General features: G+C 36.6%; 1 protein-coding gene across 1 annotated transcript in view; it reads right to left on the bottom strand.

Annotated features, from left to right (window-relative positions):
- Positions 1-956: 956 nt before the first annotated feature.
- Positions 957-26,177, bottom strand: part of LOC127660628 (lysosomal-trafficking regulator-like) — a 112,747-nt gene continuing 87,526 nt past the window's right edge. The window contains exons 40-54 of the mRNA XM_052150970.1: positions 25,912-26,064; positions 25,404-25,648; positions 25,226-25,292; positions 24,935-25,091; positions 21,812-21,952; positions 20,697-20,914; positions 18,114-18,344; positions 17,293-17,482; positions 15,601-15,737; positions 14,370-14,468; positions 12,293-12,432; positions 9,859-9,956; positions 8,867-9,023; positions 8,509-8,580; positions 957-6,188 (exon numbers count right to left, since the gene is read on the bottom strand). Coding sequence (XP_052006930.1) covers positions 6,050-6,188; positions 8,509-8,580; positions 8,867-9,023; positions 9,859-9,956; positions 12,293-12,432; positions 14,370-14,468; positions 15,601-15,737; positions 17,293-17,482; positions 18,114-18,344; positions 20,697-20,914; positions 21,812-21,952; positions 24,935-25,091; positions 25,226-25,292; positions 25,404-25,648; positions 25,912-26,064 — 2,244 coding nt within the window. The 3' untranslated portion in view covers positions 957-6,049. The remainder of the gene's footprint in view (positions 6,189-8,508; positions 8,581-8,866; positions 9,024-9,858; positions 9,957-12,292; positions 12,433-14,369; positions 14,469-15,600; positions 15,738-17,292; positions 17,483-18,113; positions 18,345-20,696; positions 20,915-21,811; positions 21,953-24,934; positions 25,092-25,225; positions 25,293-25,403; positions 25,649-25,911; positions 26,065-26,177) is intronic.

Genomic DNA, 26,177 nt, shown 5'->3' with positions numbered 1-26,177 from the left:
TGCTGCACACTGGTGGTGGTTGAGAGGAGTCCCCTGTTCACTTTGTAAAGAGCTATATATAGTGTTAGGAAAGCTCTATATAAATTTAGCGTTCATTCATTCAGATGTGCGAGTTGCACATACCATGGGCACTGTCACACCCTTGCCCATACAGACACTGGCTTTTGGACCTGATGCTGATAACAGCTTGGATGGTACTTTTCCTCTTTGGCACGGAGAACACAACAGTTCCACTGATCTACTTTCCATCTCAGATGAGAGCGAGCCCAGAGAAGTCGGCAGCGCTTCTGTACAGTGATGATGTACGGCTTCTCCTTTACACAGTAAAGTCTTAATTTGCATCTGTGGATGCAGCAGCGAGTGGTGTTGACTAACAAAGGTTTACTAAAGTAATCCCAAGCACATGTTCATGATATTCGTTACAGATTAATGATGTTTTTTAAGACAGTGACGTCAGAGGGATCAGAGATCACGTGCATTCAGAAGTAGTTTTAGTTTCGCCCTTTACGCACTTACATATGACCAGATTCCTTTAATCTGGTAACTATATTGCGCACTATAGAGGGTGAAATGCCCAAAATCCTTCCAATGTGTCTTTGGGGAACTTTGTTCTCAAAGTGCTGGATTATTTGCGGAAGCATCTGTTGTCAAAAGTCTCGAATGATCCTTGCTCTTGAAGGACTCGGCAGTTTTCGGAGGCTCCTTATATACTACGACATGATTGAGTCACCTGTTTAACATCTCCGGTTTCACATCGCCTTATTTTAACTCATCAAATTGTTATTAATCTTAAAGGGCCCATCTCAACTTTTTGGGAGCGTGTTGCAATCATCTGATTTGAAATGACTGTACATAAAAAAATAAATACAAAAAAATTCAAAAGGTAAAACATCGTATAATGTTTAGTCGTGATGCTTTCAATACAGCAAATGGCGAATACAATTTTCAAATCACTCCTTTTTGTTTTTATTATCATTGTTCATACTGTCCCAACTTTTTTGGAATTGGGGTTGTAGACAAACAAAAGAATAGTATAGACTATAACAGAACAGTATATTAATAGAATAGACAAACAGAACAGTACAGTATATAATAGTGTAGACTAGTACAGACCAGTATAAATTAACAGATGAATATAGTATAGAACAGTATGGGAGATTATAGACTAGAACAGGTTAGTATAGTCTAGAATAGACCTATACAATATAATAGAACAGACTAACAGAAGAGTATATTATAGAACAGTTTAGAATAGTGTAGACTTGAACAGAACAGTATGGAATAGAATAGACAAACCGAAGAGTATATTATAGAACAGTTTAGAATAGTGTAGACTTGAACAGAACAGTATGGAATAGAATAGACAAACCGAAGAGTATATTATAGAACAGTTTAGAATAGTGCAGACTTGAACAGAACAGTATGGAATAGAATAGACTAACAGAAGAGTATATAATAGAACAGTTTAGAATAGTGTAGACTTGAACAGAACAGTATGGAATAGAATAGACAAACCGAAGAGTATATTATAGAACAGTTTAGAATAGTGTAGACTTGAACAGAACAGTATGGAATAGAACAGACTAACAGAAGAGTATATTATAGAACAGTTTAGAATAGTGTAGACTTGAACAGAACAGTATGGAATAGAACAGACTAACAGAAGAGTATATTATAGAACAGTTTAGAATAGTGCAGACTTGAACAGAACAGTATGGAATAGAACAGACTAACAGAAGAGTATATTATAGAACAGTTTAGAATAGTGCAGACTTGAACAGAACAGTATGGAATAGAATAGACTAACAGAAGAGTATATTATAGAACAGTTTAGAATAGTGTAGACTTGAACAGAACAGTATGGAATAGAATAGACTAACAGAAGAGTATATTATAGAACAGTTTAGAATAGTGTAGACTTGAACAGAACAGTATGGAATAGAACAGACTAACAGAAGAGTATATTATAGAACAGTTTAGAATAGTGTAGACTTGAACAGAACAGTATGGAATAGAACAGACAAACCGAAGAGTATATTATAGAACAGTTTAGAATAGTGCAGACTTGAACAGAACAGTATGGAATAGAATAGACTAACAGAAGAGTATATTATAGAACAGTTTAGAATAGTGTAGACTTGAACAGAACAGTATGGAATAGAATAGACTAACAGAAGAGTATATTATAGAACAGTTTAGAATAGTGCAGACTTGAACAGAACAGTATGGAATAGAACAGACTAACAGAAGAGTATATTATAGAACAGTTTAGAATAGTGCAGACTTGAACAGAACAGTATGGAATAGAATAGACTAACAGAAGAGTATATTATAGAACAGTTTAGAATAGTGCAGACTTGCACAGAACAGTATGGAATAGAATAGACAAACCGAAGAGTATATTATAGAACAGTTTAGAATAGTGTAGACTTGAACAGAACAGTATGGAATAGAATAGACAAACCGAAGAGTATATTATAGAACAGTTTAGAATAGTGTAGACTTGAACAGAACAGTATGGAATAGAATAGACAAACCGAAGAGTATATTATAGAACAGTTTAGAATAGTGCAGACTTGAACAGAACAGTATGGAATAGAATAGACAAACCGAAGAGTATATTATAGAACAGTTTAGAATAGTGCAGACTTGAACAGAACAGTATGGAATAGAATAGACAAACCGAAGAGTATATTATAGAACAGTTTAGAATAGTGTAGACTTGAACAGAACAGTATGGAATAGAACAGACTAACAGAAGAGTATATTATAGAACAGTTTAGAATAGTGCAGACTTGAACAGAACAGTATGGAATAGAATAGACAAACCGAAGAGTATATTATAGAACAGTTTAGAATAGTGTAGACTTGAACAGAACAGTATGGAATAGAACAGACTAACAGAAGAGTATATTATAGAACAGTTTAGAATAGTGCAGACTTGAACAGAACAGTATGGAATAGAACAGACTAACAGAAGAGTATATTATAGAACAGTTTAGAATAGTGCAGACTTGAACAGAACAGTATGGAATAGAATAGACAAACCGAAGAGTATATTATAGAACAGTTTAGAATAGTGTAGACTTGAACAGAACAGTATGGAATAGAACAGACTAACAGAAGAGTATATTATAGAACAGTTTAGAATAGTGCAGACTTGAACAGAACAGTATGGAATAGAACAGACTAACAGAAGAGTATATTATAGAACAGTTTAGAATAGTGCAGACTTGAACAGAACAGTATGGAATAGAATAGACTAACAGAAGAGTATATTATAGAACAGTTTAGAATAGTGTAGACTTGAACAGAACAGTATGGAATAGAACAGACTAACAGAAGAGTATATTATAGAACAGTTTAGAATAGTGCAGACTTGAACAGAACAGTATGGAATAGAATAGACAAACCGAAGAGTATATTATAGAACAGTTTAGAATAGTGTAGACTTGAACAGAACAGTATGGAATAGAATAGACTAACAGAAGAGTATATTATAGAACAGTTTAGAATAGTGTAGACTTGAACAGAACAGTATGGAATAGAATAGACTAACAGAAGAGTACAGTATACCGCATAACAGATCATAATAGAATCCCATAGAACTAAAGTCAAGAATGGAACAGAATAGATATTTCAATAGCAGGTGTGGATCTGTTTTATAAAGCAGATCCGCAAAATTTTATTACATATTTCATAAATACAAAAAATAGGAAAAAATTGGTCGCAGCCAGGGTGAAGCTTGGTGAAGATCTCCATCTTAAATTACATAAACCACTGTTAATTAAATAAACCGATAACAATAACGACGAACCACTTTGTGATAGTTTTGTCAAACAAACTCACCTATTTTTGCAGTCAACTACTCACACAAGGACACAACACACAGTAACTTGAGTCTCTTTCTGAGGGAACTGCTCGGATCAAACATGACAATACTGTGCACAATAATTAAGAGATACATGTGTGATGCAAGCATGAAATATAGATTATATACACAGATGATGTAGAACAAAAACAGTCAATGCAAATAACTTAGGAGGAGATGTACTTGTCATTGAAGCGCTGGCTTTATGGCTTTGCATTGACATTGAACTTAATGCAACTCTGCCAGGATAAAGTGATACACACGTTTGACATTTTAGGGAATAATGCAAAAGAACAAAAAAGTAGTGACAGTAATCGAGGAAAAGGTAAAAGTATTCCCTTTCTAGTAAACACACCGCTAAAATGAAAGACAAAGTAGTTAAGTTAGTTGTAGTTTAAGACTAATACTAATGTGTAAGACAAACCACAAATACAGAAATACAGAAAGAAAGAAAGAAATAAAGAAAATACAACAGGCAAAGAACACTCCTGGAATGTGTTAAAACGGTGTATGCACATTTCCTCGGATTAAACATTATTTTCCCTCCAAATTTAAGACTGGCTGACACTTAAGACTTAAAGTATCTGAAAGGACGGGAGATTTCATTTTTTGCCTTGAACGCTAATAAAAAATACGTTATTTTTCTGTAACCACAAGTACGGCAAATTTCAGAAAATCATATACTTGTGATGATAACATAATTTCAGGTCACGTCATCAAATAATATATATTTCAGCCAAATAACAAAATCCTCTGATGTTAGCGGACTATGGGTGAGATGATAAAACCAGGTTTATTAAACATAACACTGACAGTGTGGTAAACCCAACATACTATAGAACAGAATAGAACTGAGTTTAGGTCATGTCCACACTAATCCATTTACGTTTTCAGTCTCCTAACATCATCTTTTCCCAAAGTTTGCGGTTATGAAGAACGTTTTCGAAAGGTTCCATTATCAGTGGAGGAATATCCAGAAAATCTATGCGTTTTAAAAAGGAAACATGTTCATGTGGACGTAACAGAATCCAATAGAAAAGAACAAAACAGTGTGGAATAGAAAATAACAGAATTGTATAGTATAGGACAGAACAGGACAAAAAAAACAGACAGTCTTGATTGGTAACTGGGATGTTTATCTCTTAAATGAATGGGTCATATTTTCAGTTGTTGGGATAAAAACAGAGGAGAAACTACTATTAGCATGGACACCTCAGGAAAATACTGCAAAAACAGCAACTGCATGTGTAATGCACACATAACGTAAATAAGATACCCTTACAGATGCATAAGAGCACTCCAAATGTCTGAAGTGCATTTTAGAACTGCATAATTCGCATTGCTTTCATCTAGGAGAATTCATATTTCATTCGGCAGATAGTTAGCGAGCAGGACATTTGGGCAACAAGTTAAAACAAAGCGATGGAATTTAACGTAATTTAACAAGGCGTTACTTGCACAAACATTCATTACGCAACTGCATGTCACCCATGCAACGGTTTCTCACGCGAGCATGCTTATGTCTGGGATCCTGGCGCTCTACGAGAAATCTGGAGAAGTCATGTAACATCCAAGAAGAAAGTGCTGAGAAAACATTCCATTTAAAAACAAATTGCACTGAAGCATGGATTATTAATGTGGAAATACAGACAATAGTGTTCTGAAGATTTTAGCTTCATAAGCAGGAATTCTGTTCTCAGGATTAAGACATCGGAGCATCGGAGGAAGTGGGCGAGACAAAAAGAAGGTGAGTCTGGGCGGACCATATTGTAGCAGCTTTCAAAATCAAACGTCACTAAATCTAAACAAATACTACGACATGAATCAACACTCGAACAAAACACACAGTCCAACTCAAAAACCTAAAACAAAACACAAAATGATACGAAACCCAAAAAAATAACACTTGAGAAATGATACGGGGAAAAAAAAAGTCCTGCGCACTTGCTGCATCCTGCACGCTTTTATATAAATAAACAATCAACACTCGTTCTCTATGGTACAGTAGCTTATAGCATAAAGTGCTATAAAGCCCATGACACTTCAGGGGGCGGAGACTGTGATGTTATGGGCGGGGCTTTGTGCATGCTGGCTCCGCCTCTTCTTGGGTCAGCAGGCTCACTAACGACATCTGTCCGGTGGAGGATTATGGGTAACAGGGTGGCATCAGCGTGTGAATCAGCCTGCAGCGTAGCTGCTGAGGAAAGAGTAAAACATGGGCAGCTTCATTCGCTGCTGGTCGCGTCGGCACCATGCGATGACGGTACCCTCACTGTTCGCCGTATAAAGGTGATGCCCATCACAGGAGAATGTGAGACTGAAAGAGAATTAGGGGTGGGGTTTATACGGACATTTTTAAAGAAAACAACATATCCAAATCTTTTTAACCAGATGAAATATTATTTTATTAGAAACATTGAAAATGCAAGATTAAGGCAGTTGATAACTAATCAACTAATACATCTTATCAACGTAAAAGGGACCATATGAAAATTAATAACTAGAATTTATTAGTTGAAAATCTAATACAGTAATGGGGGAAAAAAATGCATTTAAAAATGGTGGAGGACATATTTAATAAATGCTATCCAATACGGTTGAGATGTTTTTTTTGACAGGTTACAATTTAAATTTGACTGTTATAAAGAGTCATAAATTCAAATGAATGTATTTCTTTGATATTATTTATAATTTGTTCATTTAAAAAATGTTCAAACTGTGGCCAACCATTTTTTTTTTTTTGTGATTTTTGACGTGCCCTATTAAAATCTGAAAATCGGAGTCTGAAGTCACAATGGGCTTTTTTCTTCTTCTTTTTCCTGAAAACGTGAAATTTGATAAAAAACTAAATTTTGGGCTGTTTTGGGTTTTCACTCGTTTTTGATAAAACCACATCTCAGCTTTCACATTATGTATCTAATCATGAATTTTAAACTCTAAATGGTGTTTTATGCTCTTTAATACACTGGTGTTCAGTGTTAATCTCGTCACGTTCCATTTCGTCAACAATAACAAAGACAAGATGAAAAAGGCACATCATGATAATAATTAAATTATTTTATTAAAAGGCACCTATTATGCCCCTTTTGATAGATGTAATTTAAATCTTTGGTGTCCCCAGAATGTGTCTGAAGTTTCAGCTTAAAATACCTCACGGATCATTTATTATACCATGTTGAAAATGCCCATTTTTGGGTGGGAATAAAAACAAGCTATTTTTGTGTGTGTGTGTGTCTTTAAATGCAAATGAGCTTCTGCTCCCCGCCCCATATCGAGAATATGGAGTTTTCACATCTCTGCTTGGGATAACTAGACAGCATAAGCAATATGATTGACAGTTTAAATAGTGATGTTCAGCCCGATATGTTTGAACCGGAGTCAGACACTGAAGAGGGAGAGACTCCGTCTGAAGTAACAACTTTGAGAATGAAACAGGAAGTTTCCAAATGGTTATTTGATACATTTATTTATTTTTGTATAGTTTTTTCAGCAGTTTTGCAACAATGGATGAGCAACACACACACAAATACTGTTACAATGTTCGCTCTGCACTATAACATAACAACACACACAAACAAGCATGTCCATCGGCAGTGTCCATCAACAGTCGTGGGCGGGGCCTGTACAATATGATGTCATTTTGTACAGTATCTGAGACAGTGTTTATGATTAATAGGGATTAAAAAAAAGGACTGGGTGGATTTTTATCATTATAGGGTGGTTGTGTTCACACACTGCCGACACACATTTATGTTCAAACACCATGTAAAAGTGAATTTTGCATAATAGGTCCCCTTTAAAGCATACTGATGATGAAAATGTGATTAGAAAAGTACTGCAAGATATTAACAGTGCAAGATATAAACTGCAGGGATATATTCAATTAATTCAAAATCAAATTTAAGACATTTATTTTAGAAGATTTGAACAAATACAATTTGTATGGTATGTCCATACCAGAGATCATATTAAAAATGTTTTATGTACCAGTATATCAATACATACGAATTAGAGATCGACTGATATTGGATTTTGCTGATACAATGTGTTGGAAGAAAGGCGAAAATATGTACGTAGACATTGTTGTTTAACTGACTACAAACACACTGACTTGTGTATTTACTAAAAAGTAATCCACTACAAATTATTAGTTATTTCTCTAAATTGTAATCAGATTACTTTACTAATTAATTAAGAATATTTATTTCTTAATTAATGCTTGGTTTAATCTTCCATGTCTGTCAAATAATGTCTCAAAATTGAAGGTTTATGACAACCATCCTTGAAATTCTTTTTTTTTCTCGGCAACGTTTTTTGAAAGAAACATAGAAAGCTGAGACCATCCTATTTACTTTCATGCATACAAAAAAGTGCTGTTTTTATTTGCAAAATATAACATTTTGATGAACATTTATGTCCTTAATATTTGTATTTTGTGGTGACCGTTATATAAAAGCAATAAGGCACTGAATATAGTGAATATAGTCACGACTCTGATTCACGTCGTGCCTAACAACGGCCTTGAGTCGTTATTATAGTCACAATGTAGCACGGCCTCTCATGACTTATTGCTTAAATAATCGTCTAATTAAGATATTAGGACAAATCTGTGTACGGGGTGAAAAGAGTAAATATACCTGATGATTGGTTTGTTAGATTTGGGGAAGGTGATCTCTCTCACTGGCTTCAGATCCCATGTGCTCCACAACCTGAGGGAGAGAGAGAGAAAGAGAGAAAAAGATGGCCGAAAATGATGGATACGAGGCTTGAAATGTAAGGCATTCTGGGAATAGTGTACGGATGGACATTTTGTCTACTCCTTTGCACAATTATAAATAATCAGAGTACTCTTGAATAGTTGGTATATGCACAAAGGCTTTTAATTTATGGGATGTATAAGTTTATCAATAACTACAAACCAACATTTGGTCTCAAACTAGCTAGTATAGTGTAAGATTACAGAGTTTGTTGTTTTATTTTCGGACAGTATTTTACCTGACCACACCATTCTCCAGACCGCCTGCGATGACGTTGACGGACACACCCTCCGACTGATTGGAAAACGCCACGGAGCAGATGATCTCGCGGCAATGAACGTGACCAATCAGATCTCCATTAATCGTCCACAGCCGCAAATCACTTCCTCCACCGACTATACACACATCCACAAGAGTATGAGCACATTACATTTTTGAAAGGATTCATCCGGATGTACTTAAGATAATATACACCGATCAGCCACAACATTAAAACCACCTGCCTAATATTGTGTAGGTCTCCCTCATGCCATCAGTACCACAGAACTGTCGCTCACTGGATGTTTTTTGTTTTTGGCACCATTCGGAGTAAATTCTAGAGACTGTTGTGTGTGAAAATCCCAGAAATACTCAAACCAGCCCATCTGGCACCAACAATTATCCATGTGATTATCTAATCAGCCAATCATGTGGCAGCAGTTTAATGCAGTGCATAAAATCATGCATATATGGGTCAGGAGCTTCAGTTAATGTTCACATCAACCATCAGAATGGGGAAAACATGTGATTTCAGTGACGTGGTGTGATTCTTGGTGCCAGACGGGCTGGTTTGAGTATTTCTGGGATTTTCACACACAACAGTCTCTAGAATTTACTCTGAATTGTGCCAAAAACAAAAAACATCCAGTGAGCGGCAGTTCTGCGGATGGAAACGTCTTGTTGATGAGAGAGGTCAACAGAGAATGACCAGAATGTTTCGAGCTGACTAAGTCTACAGGAACTCAGATAACCATTCTGTACAATTGTGCGGAGAATATCATCTCTGAATGCTATACTGAGATGCGGGTTGGCGCTGTTTTGGCGGCACAAGAGGGACATTCACAATATTAGGCAGGTGGTTTTAATGTTGTGGCATAAGCCTATAAATGTGTTTACAAATATTCTATACATATTCATATTTAAATAAAATATTTTTGTGACTTCGTCACTATTTAGCAGGAAACACCTCACCTGAATCACATACTGTGGCGATATCTCCAGTGGTTTCACTGGCTGACACTGCATTCACTGGACTCTTATGACCCGTGAGACTCTGGACGTAACACAACCTGCACCAGAAACCACAATGAAACAAATAACCTTTATATGACCAAACAAAACAACAGCCGCTCAACTCAAACTTGGGTGAATTTCATTATTAATACATATGTCTAGTTCACACTTCTCCTCAAAATTAAGAGAGAGAAAAACACCCAATGCAAATATATTTTGCATAAATAAAGTAGAATCTTTTTAACACCATTAAGATTTTTTTTTCTTTTGATATCGTGACATTATTTTCATGAAATTTAAGCATATTTTCCAATCATATTCTCATTACTGTAATGCGGACAGATAGCCTGTTTTTATGTTATTGTGATTCTCTTTAGATTTACAATACCGTAATGCATTATTACAGTATTCAGAGATGCTAACTCATGAGAGGGGGAAAGGTGAGAATGTCACAGCCGGTGTTCCAGATGTATGTATTCAGTTGATTGGTTTGATGTATATATTTTTAAGTGTGTAGGCTTAAAGTAACACTTTCAATTAATTTTAATAAGGAAAATTTAGAAAATGGTACCAAATAATTTGGGCAAATTAGCTCCAGAAAAGGTGACTTTGGCTGAAAGGTGAGAAGTTTGCATTCTTGACTATTGCAAAAAATTATTCTGCAACAATTGTTTGAATAAATTAAATAATAATAATCAGAATAATTTTTGGAGAAGAAAATGTACTTAATTGTCATGAAAATTTCACAATGCAAAAAAAAGCCCCTACATTTTCTTTCAGCAAAATATCATTTATTTTTTCTATCTTATGATTTTACATTTTTGCATTTGGCAGATGCTTTTATCCAAAGCAACTTACAGTGCATTCAAGGTAGCATTTTTATTTGAAATCAATTTGTGTGTTCCCTGGGAAACGATCCCATGATCTTGGTGTCACTAGAGCATCTCTGTTTTTCTATTTTGCAATGAATGTGGTAGAAAGTTGCTCTTTAAAAAACCAAACCATGAGAACATTGACCTTCTACAGATACATAATAGTAATGACTATATAATTAATTATACTACATATACATATATATATATATATATATATATATATATATATATATATATATATATATATATATATATATATATATCACACACACACACACACACACACACACAGGCCACTTTAATAGGTACACTTGTACATCTACTTATTGAGGCGTTTACCTAATCAGCCAATCATGTGGCAGCAGTGCATAAAATCATGCAGATATGGGTCAGGAGCTTCAGTTAATGTTCACATCAACCATCAGAATGGGGAATTTTTTTTTTTATTTCAGTGATTTCGATCGTGGCATGATTGTTTAAGTATTTCTGTAACTGTTGATCTCCTGGGATTTTCACAACAGTCTCTAGAAGTTACTCAATATGGTGCCAAAGACAAAAATCCTCCAGTGAGTGGCAGTTCTGCAGACGAAAACGCCTTGTTGATGAGAATAGAGAATGTCCAGACTGGTTTGAGCTGCCAGAAAGGCTACAGTAACTCAGATAACCGCTCTGTACAATTGTAGTGAGCAGAATATCATCTCTGAATGCACAACACTTCGAACCTTGAGGCGGATGGGCTACAACAGCATAAGACCACATTAGGTTCCACTTCTGTTAGTCAAGAACAGAAAACTGAGGCTGCGTCTACAATTTGTGTACCTCAGCATAAATCAAGATTTGTCAGAAGAGGCAATGTTTTTCAAATCATCTAATGTCCAGTTCTAAACTGACAGTAGTGGTATCCGGAGGGGTCTTCTGCTGCTGTAGGCCATCCGCCTCAATCTTCGACATGTTGTATGATCAGAAATGCTTTTCAGCATAGCATTGTTGTAACGTGTTTATTTAAGTTACTGTCTCACACACACACACACACACACACACACACACTATCCTTATTGGGACATTTGGTCCCCACAAAGTGATAAATTCTCACGCACGCACTCTCTCTCACACACACTCACACACTCTGTTGGTAACATTTTACAATAATGTTCCATTTGTTAACATTAATTAGCAACATTAGCTAACATGAACCAACAATCAATCAACAATCAACTAACAATTAACAATTGTATTTTATTAACCATCATTAACAAAGATTAATAAATGCTTTAAAATATATTTATAGTTGAACGTTAGTTCATGATACCTAATGAATTAAATAATGTTAACGAATGTTACCTTATTGCAAAGTGTTACCATATTATTATATACTATTAATTAAAAATATGAATTACTGAAATTATATAGAATTACTATGAAAATGTAAGAGTGGGGTCTTCAAGAATAGAGGGATCCTGCTTTGTGGCCGATCTTATATAAACAGAAACTAACACAGTTGTCACACAAACACCAACCTGTTCAGGTCCCACAGGATGCAGGTTCCATCTCGACTGACACTGATGAGGATGCTGTACGGTTTACAGACGAACAGACCCGTCACTTCTGCCGTGTGACCGTACAGGTGAACCTGAGACTCCACCTCCATTTCAGTCGGCTAGAGGAAGAAATATTGAATACAATCACACTTCTCAAAAAATAATTATATTCAGAGCTGTATGGTGCGGGTTTTGCTAACAATCTTTATAGACGCAAGTCCAGAAGTAGTCCATATGGCTTGTGCGCCATTTTCACATATGCAACCAAAGTTTGCACTATAATATGCCTATTATTAGCCACTGGCTAGTAAATGATCAGATTTCACTGCCAGTGACTGAGTTGTGTAGTGGCGAATTAGAACTTTATTTACTGAATAAATAGCTGGTGATTAAGAAGCTTGATTCAGCCTCGTCTTTTACTTTGTAGCATATTGAGCTTATTTGGCTGTAGAGGGTCCTGAGGTGTCATGATCACACTGTCACCATCACTTTAGTTGAGCCATGATATGCCATAGATACATTTACATTTAATGATGTCAGCTCTGATTTTGATCAAACCTTTCCCCAGACTGTTTTCACAACATTCTCCATTTTACAGCATGGCTACAGACCAGTAACACACCTGTTGGCTGTCTGTTAGAAAGTAAAAGATTTGCAAACCTCGAGAGCGTTTACAATAAATATTTGTACACGTAAGTCAATACACATTATACAGGTTAAAGTTTCGTTTTGGCTCGCTCCATGTATTTTATGTCCAAAAGACGAGATACACACACTCCATTTTAATTTCATATCTCTTTTCTGTTATTTACAGTCAGTTGGTGATCAAAAAGTAAAAAAGTAAAAAAATAAACAATTAGTCTAATCCTACATTGCACCGATGAAGGAAAAACCACCGCGCAACTTGTCTCTCGTTAATGTGCGCTGCATTAATTCAACCGTAAACATTTACTCAAAGAGCTGCCGGTTCTCTTAAAGAGACAGTACCGCTTTAGCACTTGTTATACACCTCAATGTATACTCAACTTAAAATGTAAATTCTAATATGAATTTGTATAGAATATTTGTAAACACGTTTATAGGCTCACACCGTCAGCCATAACATTAAAACCACCTGCCTAAAATGGTGTATAAATTATGAAATATTTGAACTTAAACAAACATAGTAAATATGGAAGAATTTGGCAAATAAGCCTATTGTGCCATGTCTATGCAGGTTTTCTTTTACAAAATCCAATGTTTTCACATGGTAAATTTGATATAGTCGCACTTAAATTATTATTTGTATAATACAATGATTACATTTTTGTTATATGTGAAATTCTATTTTCATTATTATGTTCCAACCTTGTGAATATTTCGCTAAAAATGTGTATGAAAGTTTTAAACCGTAACAACAGCTTGTATCATTATTATAAATGCAATTTCACGACATCATACAACTTGATAGAATGTGAAATATGAAAAAATCTACAATCTCGCATACTATATTGTGAAGTCATACATATGTGAAGAGCCCCATTCTCCGTTTGCTTAATATCTTTTTCAGTTGCATTACAATTACACGTTGTCAAAAGTCTGGGGTGTAAAAACTAAAATTAACTAGCCAATGGTGATCCTTTCCTCAACATGTCCATAGAGGGTTGCCAACATTTCTGAAGTCAAACAATAGCTTTGTGTGAGGAACAGACTGAAATTGGTTCTTGCCCATCCAGTCCCTATTCTCTTTCTCTATATATGGAAAAGAGCATCTCGGACATTCACTAAAATGTCTCTCTGCAGGTTTGGAACGACATGAGGATGAGCTTAATTTATACAAACAGCAGAATCAGAGCAGCACCAGTGTTATCAATGAGAGACAGAGTCGGCGTCTGACACCCAGACTTCAGCCCACCTGTGGACTGCAGGAAATGTGTTTCTAGGGCAACAGGGAGATGACTAACAAGGCCACTACAAACAGTGCGTGTGTGTGTGCACTCTACAGGGAGTGATAATGGATGTGGGCGGCCGCGTGGGCAAGGGAGAAAGGGGGGGTTGTGTTACCATGGTTACGTACCATGGTGCTGGTGAAACGGTTGCTGTAGGCGGTGATGACTCCACATTTACTGCCCATAAAGAGCTGACAACTGTCTGGCACCCAGGCACAACTTGTCACCTTCCAAGAGACCGGTGAGACAGAAATGAGAAAAGAACGATTATTGAGAGGTAAGAGGAGATGTGGAGAGAAACAGGAAGACGAAACATCAGTAGACCAATAAATGAAGCAGAGAGTAAATGGACAATTGAATGTACATACAGTAGAGGGCGCTGTGGAGTTCTACATATAACAGTGCTGCAATCCAAATATGTAAAAAAAAAAAAAATTGGGGTTCAAACTGAGTCTGTTTAACATCAGAGTTCAAGTGGTTTTCCAAACCAAGTGCACACCAGCGAATCGCACCAGAGTCTGCATGAAAATGTACTCCGGTACGGTTCACAATTGACCCTATCCTGAGCATCTAACAAGCCCTTGCTATTTTCCAGTGATAGTCTGTGGGAGTCATGTATGTTAGAGCAGTTTAAGCAGAATTTTAATAGGAATTGTCAAACATGCTGAGGGGTCCAAACATCATCTGCAGCCTGAACACCACCAACAACATCGCGCGAGACAGCGACACCATCCCATTCATTTTCAATGAGAACACAGCGACACAAGCTGTCGTGGCCATTGGCAACAGAGATTGCCGTGGAGAGCAACAAGACATGTTGAGAAAATGTAAACTTTATGCAAATAATTTAATGCACTGAACACTGGTGCACGTTTTATTAAACACTACACTGCACAATGTACAGTTTTAGAGACAAGATTACTGATTCTTTATCTATATTATAATGATATCTTAATTTTACCAGTATTAGGTCTCTTCCGTGATCATTTTTCAAAAGCTATGGCCAGATGTGCAATCCACCAATAACATTACAGCAACAAACAGTAGGAATGCCCACTAGCTAACAAGCAAAGTCTAGCGACACCAAGCTACAATTCTCCCGAACTCCTAACTTAATTTAAATTATGCGTTGTGTATGGCTAAGCCAAAACACAACATCTACGTATGTGTACGCAGGGGAATGCACAAGGTTAAATAAATCTCTAGAAGAGCATGCTTTGGATTAAAGAGACCTGCAGTGGGCGGGGTTTGTTATCGAACTCTGGTTCGGACTAAGCAACTGAACCAAGAGTGAAAAGGATTTCAGCGGATTACTCTGTAACCTGTGTTTGTTGGCAGTGTTTTGTGGGTGTGTCTGACCTGGTGCAGTGGTGAGCACTGGATGAAGTTGATTGGCGGCTCGCTCTGTTTGCTCTTCAGACGCAGCATGTTGTCAGTGTAACCCCAGCTTAGAATGGCCGACCACTGAATGTCTGTACTGTGCATGCTCCGTACACCTGAGAGCATTGAGAGCATATATCACCACTAATATACATTACTAACACATCACATTTCCATTTCCTCTGGTACCACAGATACAGTTTTGTAAGGAGGTCCATTCATTTATAGGGTGAAAACAACATGAAATTTCCAACAGATCTGGCTACATTCATAAACACTCCAAAAAGATGCTGTGTGGTTTTCTCCCTTAAAACCTGGTGCATTTTTTGGCTCCAGCCTGCAATTTTTCACTCCCAACTTTAAAAGCTGACCTTGCACACATACAGTGGACTAATTGGCATTTATTTTCTCATAATACAGAACCCCCTCACCCCCAATTAAAAAAATATTCTAATAATTCATAAATAATACTGTATATGTTTAAAATATTATGATAAACATAATGTTTTTTTTTTCATAAGCATGTATTTCTGGTTCTGTTTGCTCTATCTACCACAAATGTCTCTTTTCATTCCACTAGATTTCCAGTTAGACCAAAGACATTCAGTCTATTTTGGATGTCATGCATGTTCTCCACTGTTTCATTTAACATATCGACCTCTGAATTGACTCACTGGAAAGCTGAGATCCTGTAACATTTTATCATCAATAGCAGATAACATATTTTGCCATATTTAACATTGGATCCTTTAACCCAGTAAGCTCACAGACAAGTAAACAATGGCTCATTTTAGAGAAAACAGCCTAATGTAAGAGCTGATATTGAGTTTGTGGCTATTTGGGGCTTACAGAAGCAGTGATCGGATCAGACATGAGACGTTTGCCTTTGTTGTCTTAGAGATCATATTTTACTTGAATAGTTTATTTAATTGTCGCCCTAACACCAACCAAATATCTAACCCTAACGAGAGCTTTAATTTGATATATGACTTTTATATTTAAATGCTGTGTAAAAAACATTTATAAGCAAAAGCATATTTCTACAAACACCTCTAGGTGGCGCTCATTTATGATGCAAGGTATTTAAGGCTTTATTTTGTTATGTTTTTACATAAAATGCAAAAGTGAAGGCATTTTATGAAAAATTCAAGCTTCAAATGGTACCTCATGAATGACTTATGCATCTGGAGTCTTTTACAATTTAAGTGTAAACTTATCGCACATTTCTGGCTCTGCCCAGGGGTTAAATTAAAAAAACCATCCAGAATTTATCCTTTTTGACAGTTAATACAGCTAGTGAATTAACATAATGAGCACTCCACTTGAAATGTCACGTTTGTGGTGGGATAACCTTTTGACACTTTATCGACATACAGTAGTTCACTGATATGGTGACTCATGTATGTAGTTTCACACACACACACACACACACACACACACACACACACACACACACACACACACACACACACACACACACACACTTAGAGACACTTGATTGAAATCTGATCACAACACATTTGCAACATAATAATATCAAATGTAATAAGTGACATATCTCGCCTGATCACTGGTGAATGGATTACCAGAGATGGATCTTAAGAATATCAGGTATAAACTGGGCCTAATATATTAAGGCAAGTGCATAAAGATTTGTGTATTCTTTCTGACCTTGCTCTTTGCTGTAGATCATCATGAGGCAGAACTTGCGCGAGAGGCCGCAGATGGCACGTGTGGGCAGTGCCAGCAGAGAGCCGAAGCATTCGCCGTGAGGTTGGCTGAAACAGACCACAGGATCTGGAGCGCTGGGTGACCCCACATACTCACCCCATTTTAAGCCCTTTATCCAAGGCAGAGGACTCTAGAAACCACATGAGAGGGTTAAAATAATTTAAAAACTAAAAGAAGACTAAATGGAACTTTGTGGGAAAATAGGATGAAAAAAAATATATATATACATCTTGTATCTAAAAGTTATCAAACTTAAAGGAATAGATCCCCCAATATTGAAAAATGTTGTCATTTAACTTTTAAGTCTCTCAGAATATAATTTGAGGTAACGCTAGGTCATGTGACACACGAAAACCAATGGAGTTTGGAGTCAATGATGGCAAACCAGATAGAAGACATTTAAAAATGCTATTTTTTACTTGAACACAAGTGTTAGTTAGGAAAACTTTTAGTGAATAATGATTTAGATTTCAGTCTGGCTTCAGAAGACTTGTAATATAACGCACAAGTAGTAAAGACTAACTTTATTGTGCTTTTTTTGTCCATTTTGGAGCTTGACAGAAAAATCACTGTCCAATTTTTTCTTGTATTGAAACCAGAAGCTTTGAAATACCTCCTTTTATGTTTCATGGAAGACAGAAAGTAATACAGGTTTGAACAACATGGGGGTAAGAAAAATATTTCAAATTTTAGTTATTTAATTTAGTTATTTTTTTAAGTTAAGCTTGATGAATCATGCGTGCATTTTCTGTTTGCTCTACCGGGTAGACGGACTCTTTGACCGTCTCTCGGCTCTCTCTGAAGGCGAGCTGCACCAGGAGGCCCATGGCTGCAGGCAGTTCTCCCTCTGAGAGGAGCTTTGGTCCAGCCCGGCTGATATGGGATGCGTTGAACAGCTGTCTGGGCGTTTGGCCATACGTCTTTATCATGGTTTCAAGAGCCCGACGCTGAACTGGATCTTCAACAGCAGAAACATCCATGCCAAAGTAAGTCTACAGAGAGAGGAAGAACATTTGTGGATGATTTTCTTCTTTAGATGGTTGTCAAGCTAAAGCAGACAGGTGTTTTCTGTCAACACACTGACTTTGTCTAAAAGTACTATTCAAGGGCAAACAATTTCTTAAGTGCACCTTTAAGGAGCAGAAACAAAAGATTTTACCATATTTTCCAGAAATAAAGAGAAAAAAAAACCACATAAGTTACATCTGTGTATAAGTCACATTGACAGATTATATATGGCAGGCACTAGGACCCGGGACAGCCGCCAGAATTCCCTTCAGACATTTAGCACAGAATGTGATGTAACAAAATGTTATGGGCATGTGAGGAGTTTGTTGCATTTGTCCATGATCTAGAGTTTGTTTAAACAATAATGTAAACTGGTTTGAACTCGTTATATAAAGTAATTTTTAAAAGGCAAAAAACTTTGAATAGGCAACTTTTAAATGCTACCTCCATCTTTATGACTGATGTTTTCATCTGTTTTGGTGTGCGTGTGTTTGACCCGCTGACATAATGCAGATGATGGATGCAGATGATGCAGATTCATATTTTGGGTATAAATTAGGGCTGTGAATTGATAATTTTTTTTAAAATCATTATTTGCATTGTTTTCTGTGATTAATTGCGATGAATCTTGGTGCATAATACATTACATGTAATTTAATGTAACCTAATGTAAGTCAAATTAATGTGTTAAATTTCCCAGCCATGTATAAAAATTTCGAAAGGTTGGCTGACCGTAAAATGCTCAGAATGAACACTAGGATGGGCGGCTTGATCCTTCAAGTATTGGTCCATCCAATAATGATGTTGTATCGAGAGATTCGATATTCACGTAAACATATCGATACTAAAGGTTTTTATTAGACTAGTGATTTAATGAGTTTCATAAGATTCAAATTGACCAAACAAACGTTTACTATATGAGGATATAGTTGATTAGTTGTATGACTGGACCCATTTTCCTTCCGCTCATCTTAACACAAGAAAACAAAAAAGCGCTAGTTTGTTATAAAAAATTATATTATTATTATTATTATTATTTAACCCTTTAAACTCTGAGGGTGTTTTTCAAAGTTGTTTCCTGTTTCAGTGGCATACCCAAAATTAAAGGCCTATTACTCAACATTATTTTCTGTAATCTTTGAATGATAAAGATTATGATAAACTCTGAGACTCTCAGCTAACAAAACTGCTGAACTTCTTTCCCCTCATTTTTCTGATTTGACATTAAACTGTATTTCTCAGGGTGTAAATAAGGTAGCTCTGAAAAACTGCTTTGTTTCATTCCCAATCATGTCACCTGTAACATGTGTTGATACGACAAAACAAAAAGTGCATAAATCAAAAGTTATAGCATTACAATTATAATTTATCGTAGTGTCAAAATGTTTCTCCAAACAAATAAAACACTTGCAAATGCTCTCCAAAGTATGCAGGCATGAGTAACGAGATCTCATTCAGTTCCACTCTGTCATACAAGTCATCATTGAGTCTTTGTCATGTACTTGGCATGACCATATATAATTACAGTGAAGGATCCTCTCTGCCCATATTTGGATGACTTTCACCTCTGGTTGCAGTGATCTGAATCCTAATAAGATTGGTTTAGCATTCCGGATGCTGGTCAACGTACTACATCATTTCTGATGAAGTCATCTGATCCATGAAAGCTAACGTGTTTTTAGCCAGATAGCACATAATGTGCTGTATGTACATTGTGCTTCGTGTGGATTATCTAATGATATATGCATCCAGTTATGCTGCGTGTGAGCTCGTTTTCAAGATAATCACCTTGTGTAAGTAATGGTATGCGATACTTTAAGTTCCGTTATTAGTGAATGATGAGGTTGATATTTTTACCGATTACTATAATATTTGCAGCGCAAAATTATCAAAATGGAACACTTCTGATTTGTCTGTAAATTTCAAAGCACTTGTACAGTTTTGGTAATAATGGCTAAACGCTTTGTAAAGTAGAGCTTCAAAGCTTTCAAATGATACCCATATTGTGTTGTTGGGCCTGCCTGAGTTTAAAGGGTTCAATTAAAATCTGATAAAAGATTGAACATTTTCTGTTGTTGTAAATAAATGATATATAAAAACAAAGTATGTCTGATAATTTGCAGTTTAGGCCTAAGCATTTTTCTAAATTTCAATATAGGCATCAATATCAGTGATATTGGCTTTGATAACTTGTTGGTATCGGATCAAAACAAGAAAATAAGTGGTATCGCCTATTCTTAACGAACTGCGTCTGGAGTCTGAACTATGAAAAAGCGACAAATATCAGTGTTACAGTGTGCTGTGACAAAACATAATGAGGAACTATAAGAACGTACTGCAGGATGGAAAACGTTGATGGCGTGGACTGCAGCTTTGCCCTTTTGCTTGAGTCCAAACACCAGGTCTATCCACTGGCAGAGTGTCTGAGACACCTGGTCTGATTCCAGTGCCTGTCTGTGGATCAGGATGAACAGTCGCGGGTCATTCCGGGCCCACGGTGGCAGATTCACATGGTTCACCCGCTCACTGTTCTGCCGCACGCCAAAGTCAAAACCTGCCATAGGGGAAAGAAGGAAATACAACGCTAACATTACAGGATGGCAAATGTTTATTTTTATATTAAGACACTAATGTCAGAGGAGACGTGTCTACAAAACAGTGTTTTTACATGAATATTTATTGGTAAAATGCAGAACTACACCAAAAATAGACTGTTTTCAAACATTCCCCACATCTTCCATTGGTCTTATAAACATGTAATCCTGTCCCAAACTCATGCCTTTGGTTGACATATTAAGGCCCAGGTATACTTTGTTTTTGGAGTTACGCATCGCCTCCTGCCCGGTCGATCACGTCAAACGCGCACACGGAAGTATACTTTGGCCTTTAGACTGCTCAAATAAACCTTAAACTGTGATAAACACTGAAGAAAATTACACACTTTACCTTTCTAGGTACAAAATGTGGGTGAAAACATGTCTAGGACATACTTAATTCCAAAAGTGAATGATTTATTTATTTTTTTAAATAGCTTAAAGATAATGAAAACATTGACCATAAAAAAAAATAAAAGTGTTTTTTTCTTTGGATTACACAAATTAAATTATTTTCTGTGGAAATCACACTTAACTTGTATTGAACCCACACTATTCCTTTAATTGTCATGAAAATGTCACATTACAAAAAAAAATAATACTCCTAACAGTAGGCTTAGTTTTCTGCTATATATTTATAGCATTTATATAAATAATGCAAAATATATCTTCATATTTTTGTCTTTGGTTTTTGGGGTGAAATATGACCTTGACATCTGTTTTTGACAGTTTTACTGAGATTTACCCATATGCTGTACTACTGTATGTGACCAAATAAAAAAAATATTGATTGAGAAGTAATATAAATGGACGCTAGCAGAGAACGTAAACAAAAACGGGTATGAAAGTGCTCCAACCTTCTCTGTTGACTAGAAACTCTGGCAGGTAGAAGAACTCTGGGATGAGCTCTTTAACATCCGTCATGGACTCATAGGACGACAGACGCCATGTGGTGTTCATCGAGTGGAACGTTCGGTCAGGAATATCAAAGCTCTGATCTGTGAGACACACAGAAGCTTTGATCAGTTTGTTGTGTAATCTGATATTGAAAAACCAACTGTTAAAAATAGAACGAGGAAAGACGTATAAAGAGTTCTGATGAAAGACCTGATCGTCTTTCTATGGCTAATGCATGTAGCGCAAGACTTCAGAAAGACCCTTTAAAAGCATCACATTAAAATGTTTGAAGACCTCGCTGTGAATGCAGGAAACGCATGTGCTGTTCAATATTAAAAAACAGCTTTGCAGAATCCCATTTGTGGAGGACGATACTTAAGAAAAGATAAACCCTCAATGACCAGCACCTGTGATCATACAGAGTATGAACTGATAAAAAAAAATCTGTTTCAGTCTTTCTCAAGGGAGCATTCACACCAAACTTATAACATGCAGAATTATTTCAGACTCCATAACAAATAAGAGCAACAAGATATATGATGGCACACTTAAGGGCTTTTATTTTAAGAATAATTATAATTTAAACACGCTAAAATTAAGCAAAAAGGTACAAGAGGCTGTGCTGAATTGTAAATAAAGTCAGGGCTTAACAGTGGTGTTAGGTGTTAAACGGTATTGATATTTCTAACTAGATTTTTGGCTGTTTGGTTGAAGTGATGGTTCCTTATGGAGGAAAAAAGCATACAAAGCTCAGTTCAAACATCACTATTATGCTAGCACTTTAAACTCCATTTTTATGCATATTGAAGTAGAAAGACATATCCTTTCAATAACTTATGGAAATAAATGTTGAAATAAACGTGGAAATAAATACGTGTATAAATAAATGAGGGGATAAATATGAAAATACATTTAGAATTAAATAAATGTATAAGTATGGAAATAATTAAATACAATAATACATAAATAAGATAAGCACTCATTTGTCAGATTTGAAAATTGATTTACTTTTTTTATCTGCTGTTTTACATTTCTTTGCAAATATATTAAAGTTCTTTAGTACAGTTGAAGTCAGAAGTTTACATGCACCTTAACCAAATACATTTAAACTCAGTTTTTCACAATTCCTGATATTTAATCATAGAAAACTTTCCCTGTCTTAGGTCAGTTAGGATCATTACTTTATTTTAAGAATGTGAAATGTCAGAATAATGGTAGAGAGAATGATTTATTTCAGCTTTTATTTCTTTCATCACATTCCCAGTGGGTCAGAAGTTTACATACACTTGTTAGTATTTGGCAGCATTGCCTTTAAATTGTTTATCTTGGGTCAAATGTTTTGGGGATCCTTCCACAAGCTTCTCACAATAAGTTGCTGGAATTTTGTCCCATTTCTCCAGACTGAACTGGTGTAACTGAGTCAGGTTTGTAGGCCTCGTTGCTCGCACATGCTTTTGTTCTGCCCACAAATTGACAGATTGAGGTCAGGGCTTTGTGATGCCACTCCAATATCTTGACTTTGTTGTCCTTTAGCCATTTTGCCACAACTTTGGAGGTGTGCTTGGGGTCACTGTCCATTTGGAAGACCCATTTGCGACCGAGTTTTAACTTCCTGGCTGATGTCTTGAGATGTTGCTTCAATATATCCACATCATTTTCCTTCCTCATGATGCATCTATTTTGAGAAGTGCACCAGTCCCTCCTGCAGCAAAGCACCCCCACAACATGATGCTGCCACCCCCATGATTCACGGTTTGGATGGTGTTCTTCAGCTTGCAAGCCTCACCCTTTTTACTCCAAACAAAGGAAAAAGGGTGAGGCTTGACATTATGGCTAAACAGTTGAATTGTTGTTTCATCAGACCAGAGGACATTTCTCCAAAAAGTAAGATCTTTGTCACCATGTGCACTTGCAAACTGTAGTCTGGCTTTTTTATGGCGGTTTTGGAGCAGTGACTTCTTCCTCGCTGAGCAGCCTTTCAGGTTATGTTGATATAGGACTTGTTTTACTGTGGATATAGATACTTGTCCACCTGATTCTCCAGCATCTTCACAAGGTCCTTTGCTGTTGTTCTGGGATTGATTTGCACTTTTCACACCAAACTACATTCATCTCTAGGAGACAGAATGAGTCTCCTTCCTGAGCGGTGTGATGACTGCGTAGTCCCTGGTGTTTACACTTGCGTATTATTGTTTGTACAGAGGAACGTGGTCTATCTGAGGTCTTGGCTGATTTCTTTTAATTTTCCCATGATGTCAAGCAAAGATACACTGAGTCTGAAGGTAGGCCTTAAAATACATCCACAGGTACACCTTCAAATGACTTCAATTAGCCTCTCAGAAGCTAATTGTCTAAAGGCTTGACATCATTTTCAGAAATGTTCCAAGCTGCTTAAATGCACAGTTAACTTAGTGTATGTAAACTTCTGACCCACTGGAATTGTGATATAGTCAATTAAAAGTGAAACAATCGGTCTGTAAACAATTGTTGGAAAAATTACTCATGTCATTCACAAAGTAGATGTCCTAAACGACTTGCCAAATCTATAGTTTGCTAATATGAAATCTGTGTAGTTAAAAAATTCATTTTAATTACTTCAACATAAGTGTACGTAAACCTCTGACTTCAACTGTATTTATTTATGTATTAATTTATTTATGGCATATATTTTTTTATTATCTGCTATTTTAAATTTCTTTGCAAATATATTTATTTACTAAATTAGGCAGATTTGGTCCTCCTAGATCCTCTGATTGAAAATAAATTAATAAAACAAAAACTTTCTAAAGCTATTACAGGGCAAACACACACACTCACACACACACACACACACACACACACACACACACACACACACACACACACACACACACACACACACACACACACACACACAGAGAATATCATAAAACGGCTGAAGCACAGCCCTAATTTACATGCCTAAACAATACGAACAAAGTAATTAAAAGCTGTATGTGGTTGTTTCACATATTAAGACAATCTCTTTTTGTCTAAGTGGGTGATTCTTGGCCAGAAAAGTGGGCCACACTTTATGCTGATTGCCTATTTGAAATGAAACTGACCTTGATAAGCCAGGAACATCTTGGTGAATGGAGGCAGCCTGACCAGGAAGTGCAGCACAGTGCCACTGTTAGAGTAGTGAGAGCCGTAATGATAAGGCAGCACGGGGGGCATGGGGTCGTCCTCACTCTTACCCTTCTTAAACTCCTCCTCCAGATACTGTGGAGCAGATCAAAGTTAGACGTACTCACACATTTATTGGGTACAATATTGGGTAGGTTTTGGAGCAGAGCCACAGTGTGGTTAACAGACGCTGGTATAAACAGGAATTAGAGCCTGCAGCACAGCAGTACCCTATAATTGTCCACATAACGGTCTTCCTTCTCTTTAGACTGAACAGCAATGGGTTTGCTGAGGTTCCTGTTACATCATAAACACAAACACGAGCAAAGGTTGAGCGTCACTTTCATATCTTCCTTTAATATTTCTATATAAACGCAGTAATCATGATCAAAATGGTAGTGTCCTGACCTGTAAATGGAGCTTTCTTGCAGGTCCAGTGTCTCACTGGTATAGTCTCGCAGGATGAAGGGGAACACGGGGTACTGCATGAGATCATTAAAGGAGCGGCCAGCGTGCTTGTTCAAATGTGTGAGGTACTCAAAGTTAGTTATCTGTCCTGAGCTCCACAGGTGTGTCAGAGCGGTGATGTTACCGTACTCCAGCAGGTTGGGCAGCTCTGAGGTCAGGATGTTGTGGTAGACGTCATCGCGGAACTGTGCAAGGAAGTGACATCATGCAACAATTATGTTGCCCAAATAAAATAAAATACCACGGTATTTGATTTTTATCACCATAGTTTTTGTTTTCACAATGGTTTCACTACAAATAAAATGGTTAAAATACTTTATGGTTACTAAAGTAACTTATAGCGAGGTCATGCAAAACAATTTCAGAAAAAAATAATAAATCCCGCCCCATCTTCTAAGGGGCTCTGTACAACAAAAGTACATTTTTTGTACACTTTTGAAGCTGTTACCTTGGTGGTATCAAACGCAAGCAGCAGCGTCCTGCCGTTGGAGAGGAAGATTTCCATTGCATTGTCCCTCAGCTGCCACCAGCGCTTGTGAACTTCCTTTATCTCCTCATATGTCCAGGAGAAGGAGGCCGGCTCTGTCTCTCCATGAGGACTCTGAAGAAAAAAAACACACTATAAGGCTCAAATGTAGACGGCTATGAGTGGCATCACCATATTATAGCATAATTAAGCAGTCCAGTTCTCCGATAGCCATACAACTACTGTAT

This window comes from Xyrauchen texanus, chromosome 20 (assembly GCF_025860055.1).
Source record: "Xyrauchen texanus isolate HMW12.3.18 chromosome 20, RBS_HiC_50CHRs, whole genome shotgun sequence".
Taxonomy (NCBI): Eukaryota; Metazoa; Chordata; class Actinopteri; order Cypriniformes; family Catostomidae; genus Xyrauchen; species Xyrauchen texanus.
Note: the sequence above shows the minus strand (reverse complement) of the source record. Positions and strands in the feature narration are given on the sequence as shown.